This window comes from Schistocerca gregaria, chromosome 1, assembly GCF_023897955.1.
Source record: "Schistocerca gregaria isolate iqSchGreg1 chromosome 1, iqSchGreg1.2, whole genome shotgun sequence".
In the NCBI taxonomy this organism is placed as follows: domain Eukaryota; kingdom Metazoa; phylum Arthropoda; class Insecta; order Orthoptera; family Acrididae; genus Schistocerca; species Schistocerca gregaria.
This window is the reverse complement of record NC_064920.1, coordinates 358,892,208-358,908,869: the sequence shown is the minus strand read 5'-3', so window position 1 is coordinate 358,908,869 and position 16,662 is coordinate 358,892,208. Positions and strand designations below refer to the sequence as shown.

General features: G+C 44.2%; 1 protein-coding gene across 1 annotated transcript in view; it reads left to right on the top strand.

The window, feature by feature from the left end:
- Positions 1-289: 289 nt before the first annotated feature.
- Positions 290-16,662, top strand: part of LOC126345875 (neurogenic protein big brain-like) — a 259,255-nt gene continuing 242,882 nt past the window's right edge. Inside the window, exon 1 of the mRNA XM_050002139.1 lies at positions 290-946. Coding sequence (XP_049858096.1) covers positions 598-946 — 349 coding nt within the window. The 5' untranslated portion in view covers positions 290-597. The remainder of the gene's footprint in view (positions 947-16,662) is intronic.

Below are 16,662 nucleotides of genomic sequence, written 5' to 3'. Positions count from 1 at the left end.
CGCGCAAGTCGCCGAAGTGGCGTCAAATCGAAAGACTTGCACCCGGCGAACGGTCAACCCGACGGGAGGCCCTAGTCACACGACATTATTATTATCTTATATCCTCCTGTATGAACACTGAATTCATTTCCAGAATGCGGATGTCGAAGACCTGCCGGAGCATGTGTTGGCCATCATATGCCCGCTCAAGGTGGGGCAGATGGGCTCCGAGCCGCCCCCGCTGGCTCGGCAGTAGTTCCGGCGGCCGTCGCAGGGAGGAGCGCAGGTCGGCGCGCGAGCCTCCTCGCCGCTCATTCTGTCAGCTGCGGCCGGCGCGCGTGCAGCTGGGGAAAGGAGCGGCGTCACAGCACCGGGTGCGCTCCAGTATACACACGCACAGTGGTCCACCCGCAGTTACTTTCGAGTGTAGTCATACGGAATAGGTATCGTTCTCGCGTCTTCGCACCGTAACTTACTGGAGGCAGTTCGTTCACGTTCCCTCAGCTGTCTGACATGAACCGCGGAGTGTTTTGACAACCGACCACTGACAGTCTTGGACGCGACAGTTAACGCTTCCGTTAAAGAGCGCACAAACGTAGGCACCTGCTACCCGTGAGCATGGCGACTGGAGTGCTACCGCCGGACGCGACTCTGGAGTTCCACCTGGTGACGCTGTTCGAGAAGCTGGAGTCGGCGCGCCTGGAGGCGGCGTGCGCCCCCGGGGGCGGAGCGCCCTCGGCCGCGCTGCGCCGGCCGTCGATGCAGGCCGAGGTGCGCACGCTTGAGTTCTGGCGCTCCATCATCTCGGAGTGCCTGGCGTCCTTCTTCTACGTGTTCATCGTGTGCGGCGGCGCCGCGGCGGCTGTCTCCGGGCCGCCGGCCGGCGGATCTCCGCTGCTGCTCACCACCGCCGTCGCCACAGGCCTCGCCGTAGCGACGCTCACGCACTGCTTCGGACACATCTCAGGTGAGCCCCCGAGCACTGTTGCTGCTTGTTGTGTCCCGACGGAAGGCAGACTGGTGACGCCTGCCCCCTTTTTTGTCATTACTCTTCTGGAACAGAAGAAGTTCCAGGCGTGCCTCACGTATACAGGCTGTTACAAAAAGGTACGGCCAAACTTTCAGGAAACATTCCTCACACACAAATAAAGAAAAGATGTTGTGTGGACACGTGTCCGGAAACGCCCTATTTCCATGTTAGAGCTCATTTTAGTTTCGTCAGTATGTACTGCACTTCCTCGATTCACCGCCAGTTGGCCCAATTGAAGGAAGGTAATGTTGACTTCGGTGCTTGTGTTGACATGCGACTCATTGCTCTACAGTACTAGCATCAAGTAGCACCAACCGGTTAGTGTTCATCACGAACGTGGTTTTGCAGTCAGTGCAATGTTTACAAATGCGGAGTTGGCAGATGCTCATTTGATGTATGGTTTTAGCACGGGGCAATAGCCGTTTCGCGGTACGTTTGTATCGAGACAGATTTCCAGAACGAAGGTGTCCCGACAGGAAGGCGTTCGAAGCAATTGATCGGCGTCTTAAGGAGCACGGAACATTGCAGCCTATGACTTGCGACTGCGGAAGACCTAGAAAGACGAGGACACCTGCAATGGACGAGACAATTCTTCTTGCAGTTGACGATAACCCTAATGTCAGCGTCAGAGAAGTTGCTGCTGTACAAGGTAACGTTGACCACGTCACTGCATGGATAGTGCTACGGGAGAACCAGTTGTTTCTGTACAATGTACAGCGTGTGCAGGCACTATCAGCAGCTGATTGGCCTCCACGGCTACACGAATGGTTCATCCAACAATGTGTCAATCCTCATTTCACTGCAAATGTTCTCTTTACGGTCCGCAGCTCGTGGTCGTGCGGTAGCGTTCTCGCTTCCCACGCCCGGGTTTCCCGGCTTTGATTCCCGGCGAGGTCAGGGATCTTCTCTGCCTCGCGATGACTGGGTGTTGTGTGATGTCCTTAGGTTTGTTAGTTTTAAGTAGTTCTAAGTTCTAGGGGACTGATGACCATAGATGTTAAGTCCCATAGTGCTCAGAGCCATTTGAACCATCTGTTCTCATTACGGATGAGGCTTCATTCCAACGTGGTCAAATTGTAAATTTTCACAATCAACATGTGTGGACTGACGAGAATCCGCACGCAATTGTGCAATCACGTCATCAACACAGATTTTCTGTGAACGTTTGGGCAGGCATTGTTGGTGATGTTTTGATTGGGTCCCATGTTCTTCCACCTACGCTCAATGGAGCACGTTATCATGATTTCATACGGGATACTCTACCTGTGCTGCTAGAACATGTGCCTTTACAAGTACGACGCAACATGTGGTTAATGCGCGATGGAGCTCCTGCACATTTCAGTCGAAGTATTCGTACGCTACTCAACAACAGATTCTGTGACCGGCGGATTGGTAGAGGCGGACCAATTCCATGGCCTCCACGCTCTCCTAACCTAAACCCTCTTGACTTTCATTTACGGGGGCATTTGAAAGCTCTTGTCTACGCAACACCGGTACCAAATGTAGAGATTCTTCGTGCTCGTATTGTGGACGACTGTGATACAATACGCCATTCTCCAGGGCTGCATCAGCGCATAAGGGATTCCATGCGATGAAGGGTGGATGCATTTATCCTCGCTAATGGAGGACATTTTGAACATTTCCTGTAACAAAGTGTTTGAAGTCACGCTGGTACGTTCTGTTGCTGTGTGTTTCCATTCCATGATTAATGTGATTTGAAGAGAAGTAATAAAATGAGCTCTAACATAGAAAGTAAGTGTTTCCGGACATATGTCCCCATAACATATTTTCTTTCTTTGTGTGTGAGGAATGTTCCCTGAAAGTTTGGCCGTACCTTTTTGTAACACCCTGTATACCGGGTGATCAAAAAGTCAGTATAAATTTGAAAACTGAATAAATCACGGAATAATGTAGATAGAGAGGTACAAATTGACACACATGCTTCGAATGACATGGGGTTTTATGAGAACCAAAAAATACAAACGTTCAAAAAATGTCCGACAGATGGCGCTTCATCTGATCAGAATAGCAATAATTAGCATAGCAAAGTAAGACAAAGCAAAGATGATGTTCTTTTCAGGAAATGCTCAATATGTCCGCCATCATTCCTCAACAATAGCTGTAGTCGAGGAATAATGTTGTGAACGGCACTGTAAAGCATGTCCGGAGTTCTGGTGAGGCATTGATGTCGGATGTTGTCTTTTAGCATCCCTAGAGATGTCGGTCGATCACGATACACTTGCGACTTTAGATAACACCAAAGCCAATAATCGCACGGACTGAGGTCTGGGGACCTGGGAGGCCAAGCATAAGGAAAGTGGCGGCTGAGCACACGATCATCACGAAACGACGCGTGCTAGAGATCTTTCACTCGTTTAGCAATATGGGGTGGAGCGCCATCCTGCATAAACATCGTACATTCCAGTACGTGTTTTTTCAGCCAGGCTGGGGATGATGCGATTCTGTAATACGATTGTCATGCGCAGTCACTGACGTTTTGCTGCGCAGTGCCATCTGTCAGACATTTTGTGAACTTTGGTGTATTTATTTATTTATTTATTGTTCTAATGAATCCCCATGTCATTCCAAGCATGTGTGTCAATTTTTACCTCTCTATCTACATTATTCCGTGGTTTACTAAACTGATGTTTTGATCACCCGGCACATGATGACCACTGCCCACCGCTAGAATAAATGCTTCCCCGTGGTGTTGCGGGCACGTGACGCGGTAAGGAAAGAAATAAGCGGGACAGAGATGAATATGTAGTCATTATAGAGAAGATACGGGCCGCAAATGCGAAAATCCCCTAATGTAAGCGGTTCTGACAAAGGGCACGTTTTACTGCGGCTGGAAACGAGAATCTCTGAAACGGGGAATCTGGTCGGCAGTTCGCGTAAGCTGTCATTGAAGGATGACGAAATAACGAGCAGGCCGTGTGTTACCGGACGTTCACATCTCATCATAAAACTTGGATGTCGGATGATCCGCCACTGTGTAATCCAGAATAGACAGCGATCTGTGGCAGATCTGATGCGTTCAAAGGGCGGTTTTGAACATCGGGCTCCACAGCACACGACTCCTACGTGTTACCGTGCTGACCCAACGACATCGTCGATAACGATTGCAGTGGGCACAGCATCACCAAACTCTGACCGTGAATGAATGGAAACGCGGCGCGTGGTCGAATGAATCGCGTTTCTTGCTGCTCCACGTCAATGCGGCCATCTAGGCGAATGGCTGCTCGAAACGTGCACCGCGCCCCAGATGCAGGCCGGTGAGGCCAGAAGCATCTTGTTGGGTACATTTAGCTGGCCTTCCATGGCATCTGGGGTAGTAATCGAAGACGCCATATCTGCAGTGAACTATGTGAACATTATTGCGGGCCATCTGCATCCCATTGTCTTCCCCGACGGCGATGGCATCTTCCAACAGGATAGCTGCCCACGTCACAATGCTAGAATCTTGATACAGAGGTTTTGAGGAGCATGATAGCCAACTTTCATTGACGTCTTGGCCAGTAAATGCCTTGACTGAACCCACTAAAACACAAATCGGGCGCCAGCAGCACACCCACAAACCACCGTCCAGTAATTTGCGGGTTCAAATGGCTTGAGCACTATGCGACTTAACTTCTGAGGTCATCAGTCACCTAGAACTTAGAACTAATTAAACCTAACTAACCTAAGGACATCACACACATCCATGCCCGAGGCAGGATTCGAACCTGCGACCGGAGCGGTCGCTCGGCTCCAGACCGTAGCACCTAGAACCTCACGGCCACTCCGGCCGGTTAATTTGCGGGAATTGCGTGACAAGTTAGTACACATCCGTTACGATGTACCTCCGCAAACGTATCAAGGACTTGTAGAATCCACGCCAAACAAAATCGCTGCTGTATTGTGTTTGAAAAGTGACCAGAACGCTATTAAACAGGTGGTCATAATGTTTTGGTTCTTCAGTGTATGTTGCGATCATAGGCGTCCACATGGGGAGAGGCGGGGGCAAAAGCAGCCACTTACCCCTCCAGCCCCCCCCCCCTCTCTCCGAAATCTGGAGTGCAGATTTTTTTTTTCATATATTGAGAGCATATCCATCAACTCTCTGTGATATAATGTTTTTTTTTGTCATCTACGAAATTTTGTTCGTATGACAAGGCATGTCACAAAATTGACCAACTCATTTGTATCGAAACTGGCAGTTGTAGAACATGCAAGGTAAATTGAGGAAAATATGAGTTACGTGATAGTATAACGAATGAATGTGTGGGGCCATTTTTGTGGTAGTAAGTATAGAGATGAAAGAAAAAAAAATAATCTGGTGACTGAACCATTGCCGCTTTATATATTATCTCAGTTCTTATTTTAAAGCAAAGAATAAACTAATATTGCTTAAAGTTTAACTGTCTCTTTTTCACATAACATTATGTTGCGTATATCATCATGTCACATAACTCGCGCAGACACGAGCTCATTTATTTCATGGGTGAGAGTTCAGGAATAACAGGCTGAACATTAATAAAGCAGACGAACTGCAGGACGGATTGCTGTCTATAAATTGAGGAAAAAAGGCCCTATGAACATGTGTCCGGAAGTGGACGGAGTGCATGCAACAATAAATCGTCCCGGTGTGCAGTACAGAGCTGCATCAGATGCAAGTCGCAACAGATGTCTACATCTATGTAGTTACTCTGCAATTCACACTTAAGTGCCTGGCAGAGGGTTCATCGAACCATTTTCATACTACTTCTCTACCATTCCACTCTCGAATGGTGCGTGGGAAAAAGGAAAACCTAAATCTTTCCGTTCGAGCTCTGATTTCTCTTATTTTATTATGATGATCATTGCTCCCTACGTAGGTGGGTGACAATAAAATATTTTCGAATTCGGAAGAGAAAGATGGTGATTGAAATTTCGTAAATAGATCTCGCCGCAAAGAAAACCGCCTTTGCTTCAGTGACTGCCACCGCAAGTCGCGTATCATATCAGTGACACTCTCACCCCTATTGCGCGACAACACGAAACGAGCTGCCCTTCTTTGCACTATTCCACACCGCACAGCAATATTCCAACAGAGGACGGACAAGTGTAATGTAGGCTGCCTCTTTAGTGGGTTTGTCGCATCTTCTAAGTGTTCTGCCAAGAAAGCGCAGTCTTTGTTTCGGTTTCCCCGCAATATTATCTATGTGGTCTTTCCAGTTTAAGTTGTTCGTAATTGTAATTCCTAGGTATTTAGTCGAATTGACAGCCCTTAGATTTGTGCCATTTATCGTATACCCAAAATTTATCGGATTTCTTTTAGAACCCATGTGGATGACCTCGCACTTTTCTTTGTTTAGTACTAATTGCCACTTTTCGCACCATACAGAAATTCTCTCTAGATCATTTTTAATTAGAATTGATCGTCTGATGATTTTACTAGACGGTAGATTACAACGTCATCTGCAAGCAATTTAAGGGGGCTGCTCAGATTATCACATAGATCATTTATATAAATCAAGAACATATGACACTACCTTGCGGAACACCAGATATCACTTCTGTTCTACTCGATGATTTACCATCAAAGTGGCTTCCATGGGATTGCAGGTGATAAGGATAGTAGCGGTTGTCATGCAGGATACACGTAATCGTGCTTGTCTTAACCATGTTGACGGACCATCTGCTTGGTGCTTGTACCAGAGTTCGTCTCAATATCCAATAGACCCGGTCCTCCAGATCTGGTGTACGCACCACCGCCCCCAGAACGTTCGTGGGTCTGGACTCACGATCACACAAAAGCCCAAAAAATTATTGAAATGTTGTGTGATGTGGTTGGTGTCTGGAAATGCACTTGTTGTGGTATAGCTGTGCTGTCTATCGACCGTTTCCATTTGCTCGGCCGTACACAAACACCATCTCGGCTTGTCCCCGACATGAATACCGGACCATTCTGCTCCTTACAGTGCGCTACGTCAAATCAAACAGCAAGCAACACACAAGGTGCGTACGGCACGTAGCCAGAGGAACTTCATTCGTCATGGTCTTGTACAGTGGCAACGATGCTATCCCGGGCAGATGTACATAGGACCTTTTTTCCTCCATTTCCAGTCAGGAATCCGTCCCTGCAGTTTATCGATTTTATTAACGTTCACCGTGTATCTACCCGCGAACCACTAGTTTTCTTATTGTTCATTTAATACGTTTCCTTCAATAAAATAGAAATGACCTTTGAAATGGCTACGAGTTAACGTACATGAATTATGTATCTCGGTACGGACGAAATAAGGGAATTCCCGGTCATGAATGCCATACAATCATTTCATTTCACTGAAAGTTATTCGAATCTTCTTTGAATAATTATTTAAAGTGTTGTGAAAGTAAGGAAATTCGCCAATTGTCTCCTGATAATAATGGCTCCTGTGCCCGTATTCAAGCAAAATCCTATGCTGTGCTGTAATGGCAGCCGACAATCAAACGATGCAAATACGCTAAAGATATTTTTTTGTAGCAAATATCATGCATTAATCTAATTATGGCGCGGGGTACTATCTTACACGAATGCAAAATTTTCATTTTTTACACATTAACTTACAGATAATACATTTTATAGAGCTGAGGAGATAATAGCGACGGAACGTTTTCGCAGAGAAGTATAAGCTCATAGCAGACGATTGATATCGCCGCTCTTTTATTTATAGCGTCTTTGTATATTGATATTCCGTGTTCGTTATCAGTGTTTGTCGTTGGGTCTTACGGCACTTTGTACTTGTCGCTCTCGGAAAGTTTTTTTATTGTTAATTTTTTAATGTATAGCATTCCAGGACACGTTTCAGTAGGCTATTACAGTGCATGTTATGTACATACAATGTAAATGAGAACACCACCGACAAGCTTTCAGAGTGTTTTGGTATAGAGGAACTGTGGTCTCCAGTAGTTTGTTACGGAGTAATAATTAATGTAATTATTAAACCTCGGACTTTTAGGTTCTAAAAATTGTTAAATTAGGTACCTAAAATAGATTCTATCACGTACAAAATTAGGTTATAAAAATCACAAAATAGGTGACCAAAATCTGTTTTTTTATTGTCTAGGAAGATGAATAGATGACAAAAATCCAAATTATATTATTGTCCATGTCCCTAATTATAGTCACACTTTCTCCAGATTTTCCGTTGAGAAACTGCATCTCATGTCTGTTAATAGCAGCTTATATGCCGAGAATGAGCGTTCCATGTCAACAGATGACACCAGAGCATATTTAAATGGCGGTATTGGGCGTCATGGGACCGCACGCTTAAGTTCTGTTGACTTATCTGATAAGACGTCAGCCATTGTGCAGAGGGTGGTCCGTGCGTGCGCCTGTGTCCCTCTAGCGGTGAGTTTGAAGCCACAGCATTCCTATAGGGACCATACGTTCTTCCGTAGCCAATGATATTACGATTCCTTCAGCGGTTTTCGTTTTATAGCCTCCGGTTCATTTCTTCTTGAGGGCTCCTAACGTTTTCAGCGCAGTGCAAATAAAAACTATCTGGGGAAAGACACCAAACGAAACGCAAAACTCTTTAACGAGCCTCCGGAAACTGTGTTCCGTATATAAAAATATCCCAGAACTACCACTGAAAGTTTGTTGATGGAGTTCCGCTTCACACTATATCGTATGTCCACAATGAACAACTAATGCAATGGGCACCATATCGTATGTCCACAATGAACAACTAACTAATGCAATGGGGGAGCCACTACGTAATTCTTGCCATTATTAAAGGAATTATTATATCAATTTTGCTGTCGTGGTACGTTTCGAAGACTCATGTCTTAGTTCTGGAATGGTTATTTACGTTAGTATTCATTCTAACCCCCAACTCACGAGGTGTGGTCTATGGTCTCCCAGACTGCGCGAAAATTTTCGAACTCGCTCTCCAAGGCCAGTTGTGGTGGAATGGTCTTTCTATAAAGAGCTATGAATTTTGAATCTTTGTGTAACAGCTCCCTGGAAGCTACATACGGTCTGCAGTTTGTTCAGTTCGCCCAAGGGCTACTACTGCAGTGGTTAACCGCTACCTACGGATTATGGCTCGGAGGAACATTAACAGCAACGCCACCATGTTAAATAATGCTTTCCGTGCAGCCAAAGGACGTCGTATTACGACCCAAACTGTGCGTAATAGCCTGCATGATGCGCAACTTCACTTCCGACGTCCATGGCGAGTTCCATCTTTGCAACCACGACACCGTGCAGCACGGTGGAGATGCACCCGACAACATGCCAAATGGACCCCTCAGGATTGCCATCAAGTTCCCTTCACCGATGAGTGTCGCATATGCCTTCAACCAGACAATCATTGGAAACGTGTTTGGAGGGAGCCTGGTCAGGCTGTTGGCGGTTTTTGGTACTGCCGCAATTAGAAATAACTTGCGGAACGTTCTGAAACGAAGAGACGTGACACCAATACCACCGTGGTAGTCTAACTTCGGGCGGAAGGAGTTCAAATTCCTGGCTCCCCATCCTAAATAAGATTTGCGTGGTGTCACTGGGTAATCTAGGATGAATACCTTAAAGAGTGCCACAGCTGATTTCTTTCTAATTTAAAAAGTGCTACGACTCTTTTAACGACCTGTATAGCGACTAGATGATAAACTCCTATGATGCTTTCTTATGTGTTTTTGTTTGCGAACGTTTTTATGTTCCAGCTTACAATTATTGTAAGCATAACAAATCAAAAGAAAATTTGCTAGGTTGCGAGATTTTAGAAGGAGGCATTCGAAGTCAACTTAGTGGAGTTCTCAACGTCAGCTGTGGTTATTAAGGGATGCTTCTGTGGCTGGTTCAATTTTTTTTTCCAGGAATACGCGTCACAAGAATTTGGATGGTAGGCGAGCGTAGGTAGACAACCGACCCTGATGTGCAAATTCCTGCAGTGTTTCATTTAGTGAGGGCATGTGATCATGTCAACAGATAGGCGAAGCCTTTGGCATTTCTTTGTCTTTCGCCCTCAGTTCTGTTTCTCGTATCGGATTTTTTCCTACTATGAAACAACTAAACCTGTAAAGAATTAGGAATTTCATTTGATGCATGGTTTTCTTGCAGTTTAAACGCATACATTAGCGAATTACATAAATGACATTGGAAAGTATAAAATGCTGTTTCTTAGGCCCAGTTATTGCTGGGAAGCCAACAATGCATTAGTGTGTGATAGTCGCCTTTTCATGACCTACCGTACGGGAGCAGAGCTGGTTGCATATGAAATAGGCGCTGCAGTTGCACCTGGTTCGATCCCCCAGGTATTCCTTATTTTTGCAAGCATCGTGTGAAATTGTTAAAAGGTTTGTTTGGCAAAGGTATGTAGTTATCCACGTGTCTTTTACGTGATCTATCTATGCCAAATCGCAACTTCAAAACATTCTACATCTATTTTTTTTCTGAAATGATGTACCAAAAATAAGAAAAATCAGCTTGTGCCGTGTGGAAGTTGCCTTCAAGCCCCTACTATTCGACAAGACGCACATTATCGAATGCATTAGACAGTCAATGAATCCATAAAAAGGTATTGCTTTCCTTCTGACGCAGCTTTTTTGAAGGACTATCTCACGGCAGCAAACAAGAATATAAATTCACAGATATGAGATTCGTAGGAATGTAAGTTTCACGAACTTTGCCTCAACATGTACGGTAAACTACATTCGAAAGTTGACTACAGTGAATACGTAGTGACATGGTACACAATAGTTAAGCCTTCATTCTTTTGTGAGTCTAGTAAGATTTCGAACCACTTTTCAAAAACTTTAAAGCTGTTTGGTGTTGCCAAGTACTACTGCTGCTATAACTGTATCCACCTGTGCTGTAATGGAATCTACGGATTATTCTTTGCATAATTTATAATCATTATCTTTTAGACAAGATTATATGATTTTTACGATCAGATCAGACCTTGACTAATGTTTGTAGATAAAGGAGAATGTGGAAAACCTACAGCATGATTATTATACGGAGAATCCAGTTCTTGATTATTCTCCCTCGATATAGCACCTTCATGAAGTTGAATTGACGGGTGAGACAGATGAGATTCAAAGGAGGACTGTACAATTTGTAACGGTATATGTTGTCAGGGTGAGATAAGGCTGCAAAGAGACTTTATACGGAGCAAAGAGCTTTAATTTCAAATTGGAGGGGACCGCTGAAGATAATGTCAAACCACTAGAGCGTATTTTGATATATTTCATGCTATGTATTTGATTGAATTGAACATAAAATGCAATAAGAAATTGCTCTGAGCACTATGGGACTTAACATCTATGGTCATCAGTCCCCTAGAACTTAGAACTACTTAAACCTAACTAACCTAAGGACATCACACAACATCCAGTCATCACGAGGCAGAGAAAATTCCTGACCCCGCCGGGAATCGAACCCGGGAAGAAATGCAATAAGACAAAGAAACTTATTTAGTAGACAGTTGTTATAGTGACCCGTAGGGAACTACTACTTTGCAACATGTGGTACATTCGAAAACACAGCAGATAAAGTGTTCGGTTTAGTCCTTATTAAATTTAGAGTAATGTATTACTCCGACCCCATCGATACTCATATCCTACGTCCCAGTATTGATCAAGAAACGTATTAATTCTTCTAACATACCTCTCACACTATTAGGAAAATTCGAGTCTGTACAAAACGTTACAAAACAACATTCCTGCATCACCATCTAATGGAAGAGGACGGGGAGAAATGTTGATGACACCACCTCCATACACAGTGCGCTGGTCTCCTGGTGTCCTGTGTACTGATGCAGATATACATTTAGTGAAAGTGGAACAACCTCGTGTATCAAACAAGGCTAAAGGATGGGGAAGTGGCGTAATTGATTTGGCACTATCAGCACGCGATGTGTCTAGGAACTGATTTCCGTGTGTCTGTGTAGGACTTCCGCAAGACCAGTTTCGAAGTTTATTAAGAACTAAATGGACGAGACTTCTACATATTCCTCAGAGTAATCTAACTGTTTATATCCTTGCATTCAGCACATGCAATCGTGTGTACTCGGTTAATCCCCGCTGTGGCCAGGCACTTTGTGGAACAGAATCCACCCGAGTCTGTGAGGGAACCGCATCTGCTTCGTAGCAGTTTCATCCTTGTCTCCTCACACAAATGATGTGTATGAAAATGGCAGAATTATTTGAAAGCACGACAGTTAAGAGATATCACAGCATCTCGTCAGTGTGGCTTCCCGCACGCAATCCCTGCATCGCTGTTTCCCACTGAAATATAGGAACTCGACGACACTTAGCAGAGACCGTTGCTGCGACTTCGCGTTGCGACCCACTGTTCAAACTTACTTTTAACAGCCCAGCGCAAAACCGGTTTCACGACGTTACTTTACGTGCTACAGCGCGCATATGTAATTCGGGTAAGCTTCTGAATTTAAACGTCCAGTATCACGAATCTATTGATCAATTACAGCTTCACGCTCTGTAGCTCTCTATTTGCTCTGTCCGACGCAGTATTCCTTTCGGAGTTTTAGTCGGCACCTCATTCATTTTTTTTCAATTCTTTGTCTTTCGCAAGAATTTAATCTTTTCACTTAAATTATATTTCGAAGTTTCTTCTCTCTCGGTTCTGTGCATTTTTTGTGCAACGTTTACTTTTCTCATTAAGTGTTTTTACAAAGGAGACATTAGATGTGAAGATCGTTTCGGTTTCTCTGCAAGCCGTTAATGCGCTGCAACTTCTTTACTTCCATTTGTTGTCAGATTCTACTCTTTCTGTTTCTTGCTTCATTCATGCAGAACTCCATCACCTTGTGTCTTCATTTCGAGATTATTTCATGGAGTAACCTGCTACTCCTTGTTGTAAGGAAGTAAGCTAAACTGAACGTGAAGAAATATTCTATTTAATCGCTAGTTGGTTGCGAGTGTTCAGCTGATCTTACATCACTGTTTAACAACTTCGAATAAATCTTATTTTGCTGATACATAGGCTTCGTTCGGGATGAACCCTAACGTTTACTAAACTAGAGTAAAATTTTGTTGGTACCGTGAACATCAATTCTGTTTATTTTCGTAGTTGTTTATTGATTTGCAGTATCTTTGGCTTCCAAACAACTTTTGTTCATCACTTTCTCAGTTACTGGCCGACATTTGTAAAATTTCATGTCTGAGACAATATTTCTGGCTTACAGAGTATGACAGACGTCGTCTGCAGACGCTTACACAGTGTGGCCACAGCAGGCGTCTAATAAAGGGTCTGTTAGCTCAGTTACATTTATGTCAGTTTAGTGCATAACACTGCAAGCTAATGAAGGAACTGCATCACCTGTAGTAGTTTCCGAGGAAATAATAGAACGCCAGCTCTAAACGCACAGAACACCAGGCCGCGTTAGAGGAAGAGTCTGTTATCGTTGAGCGGTCCGCTGCGCCTACGTAGGGCCAGATAACCCTCCTCTGGAGGCGTTTCGTTTGCCCAGGCTGTGCCGTTAAGCTGCCCCTTAGGGTCATCCATCACTGCCTGTACCGTATCACATGGCTCATAAACCATCGAGAGCATCTCAAAGATATTTTGAAGACAGAAACATGGACTGCCATATTGAACCACAATGTTGCAGAGTGTGGAAGGCAATGGATTTAAACAAGAGTGCTGGCGAATTATTGACGTATTGGACCGATTGTTGGGAGACGAATTTTAGACTTAGATCCGTCACTGGGACATACCAGAAATTGTTCCTGGTCTCTCGAAACCACTCCAGTCTATCGTTTGGATACTGCAACAAAATGAATGCAGGTGACCATAATCCCCTCCCCCCCCCCCCCCCACCCACCCTCCGCCAACACCCTTTCCTTTGCCAAAACTAGATTTTTAATGCTTCCCTGTAGAAACTCTTATTGATTACGATTTGGAGAGTTAATCAACGGAGCTGTCGTAATGTATACACCTATTTTTTCATTCTTTATTACGACTGCAATCCTATCACAATGGGCTCTGTTACAACTAGATTTCGTTCTGAAAAATGCTGGAGAATGCCTTTCGCGATGCGTAGAACAAGCTTAATTCATTGCCGACGTTGTCTAACAGCTTTGATTAGTCCGCACTTACTCGTCCTTAGACTAACACTCTGCAGACCAGCTGGTTTTGTCCGGAAGATTCTGTCAGACAAGATGCAGGGTCAGGCCGTGTGAGCAAGTGTTGCCCCGACGAGATTCATCATCTGTGGGGCGCTATCGGAGCCCACGCTTCATCACTCGTGCCGTGAACGTAGTTGGTTCATTGTCCTGTGTCTGTAAAACTGATGGTGGTTGGTTCGTGTGAAGACGTGATTAAAAGAATTTCTTAATTTTCCTAGGACCTCACATGTGTGTGAGATACTTCAGACTATCTATGTTGCAATAAGAATGAGCGAAATGAGACACTTCACAGGCGCATTAACAGTAACAAAAGCTGATACTACGGAATCAGAAGCAAAACGAAGATAGGGAATATGAGGATTATTATCAAAAGGGAGTAATAAAAAATAGATGAGGTAAACAGACAGTACTCGATCAGGTTATTTGAAGAAGTAAAATCTACTTATATATTTCTAAGTGCTAAATGAAATTAAATAGTGACCTGAAATATAAGGGAAAAGAATGGAAACTTAAAGTTTAGTTATCAATACTGAACGCAGCTGACGTCAGTTGAGTGTGCTCTAATTGGTTGTGACGTTCCTCCCCGGATATTACCAGCAGTAAGAGTACAGTGTGAAGTAGAGTTGAGACCAGACCAGACTTCGGACTGAAAACCACAATAGCAACAGCGACAACAGCAGCAACAACAACAACATAGCTCTTATAGCAGTAAGTTGTTTAACTTGTAGATAACAATGACTAATAATCACCTTTACTTGCCACGTGAGGATGTATGTCTGCAGTGGCAATACATTAGAGTGAAAACCCGTAAACAAAGTAGGGGTAATGATTTACTGTCTGTAATGACAATGGAAGAGGCACTGAACACATTTAGATGATAGGAGAGGAAAAAATCCCATGGAAGATGCCTAAAACAATATTATGTCGAATATGTTTCGTGGAAGAAAAACAGTTGAAATTCAATTGTACAATACGAACAATACTTGTCATTTTCTACAAGATAAATAATATTTGATTAGCAACTGGGGATGAATGGCCGCATACAGGAGCAACGTTACTACAGCAACACGGGTTATTCATTAGTGGGCATTAACTTTACACCCAAGGACGAAAAGCGCTACAAGGAATGAGTCGATATGGTATGAATGGATATGTTTAACAACGTCCAATGAGAAATCTGTACACTTCGAATAAAAGACGTATATTTCTTTACTTGTACGTTGCTCTTTAGGACTTAACACATAGAGCGAGACGTTTCAAGAATTCACTGTCGAGAAATCGCAGTTGCGTATATTGTATGTACGTGGCCCCTTTCGGTGGCTAAATTCATTAAAGTAAGAGCTACAATTTCCCTTCATCTATAGCCGCTAGTATCTTGAAAGAGTATTGATTCCCATTAATGGAGTTACCTACACTGCATTATATTGAAATGGTCGCAACCCTTTCTGAGATAGGTGGCCGAGCGGTTGTACGCGCTGCAGTCTGGAACCGCGCGATCGCTACGGTCGCAGGTTCGAATCCTGCCTCGGGCATGGATGTGTATGATGTCCTTAGGTTAGTTAGGGTTGAGTAGTTCTAAGTTCTAGGAGACCGATGAACTCAGAAGTTAAGTCCCATAGTGCTCAGAGCCATTTGAACTAATTCATAATGTTTGTACGAGGGTATATACAAGGTGGGGGAAAAAAAGAAACACAGGTAGGGATGAGTCCCTTATACAGAAATAAATTTTAAAAAAGTCAGGTACATTTGGGCTCTAAAATACGTACTTTAAGAGCTCTGAGCACTTTGAATTTTCGTTACTGTGAAACACATCATAGCCCTTAAGGTGTGCATTTTAGAGCCGATGCTAGACATGTTTTCTTGTTTTTGTTCATACTACCTATCGAAAAATATGAAAAGCAAAGAGGTTGCAATATAAGAGATGAAATGAAATGTGTGACGAGGGCCTCCCGTCGGATAGACCGTTCGGCAGGTGCAAGTCTTTCGATTTGACGCCACTTCGGCGACTTGCGCGTCGATGGGGATGAAATGATGATGATTAGGACAACACAACACCCAGACCCTGAGCGTAGAAAATCTCCGACCCAGCCGGGAATCAAACCTGGGCCCTTTGGACTGACAGTCTGTCGCGCTGACCACTCAGCTACCAGGGGCGGACAATATAAGAGATGAGTTTCATAGTATTGCAGATCAATAGCTGCTCATATCTCTTAAGGTATGCGCCTTGGAACCCTTGCTTACTAAATATTTTTTCTTGTTCTTGTGTAAGAATTCTGTCCGTAAAGTTGGCCTTTTTTTTGGGAGCGGCGGGGGACGACACCTTGTAGATAAGCGATTTACCCTCGCTCAGTTTGCCAGTGAAACAGGAAAGGAAACGTCTTTTAGTACTATAAGGTAGCCTCCGCCACACACCATACAACGGCTTGCGGAGTCTGCATATAGATGAAGATCATTACGTCGAGACGGCTCTACTGTGCACCGAATGAAGTCCGTGTCCCGCTTAACTTGTCTAACAGTGGCGTCGGAAAGGTAGCGGCTGAGTAGCGCCGTGCTACGCG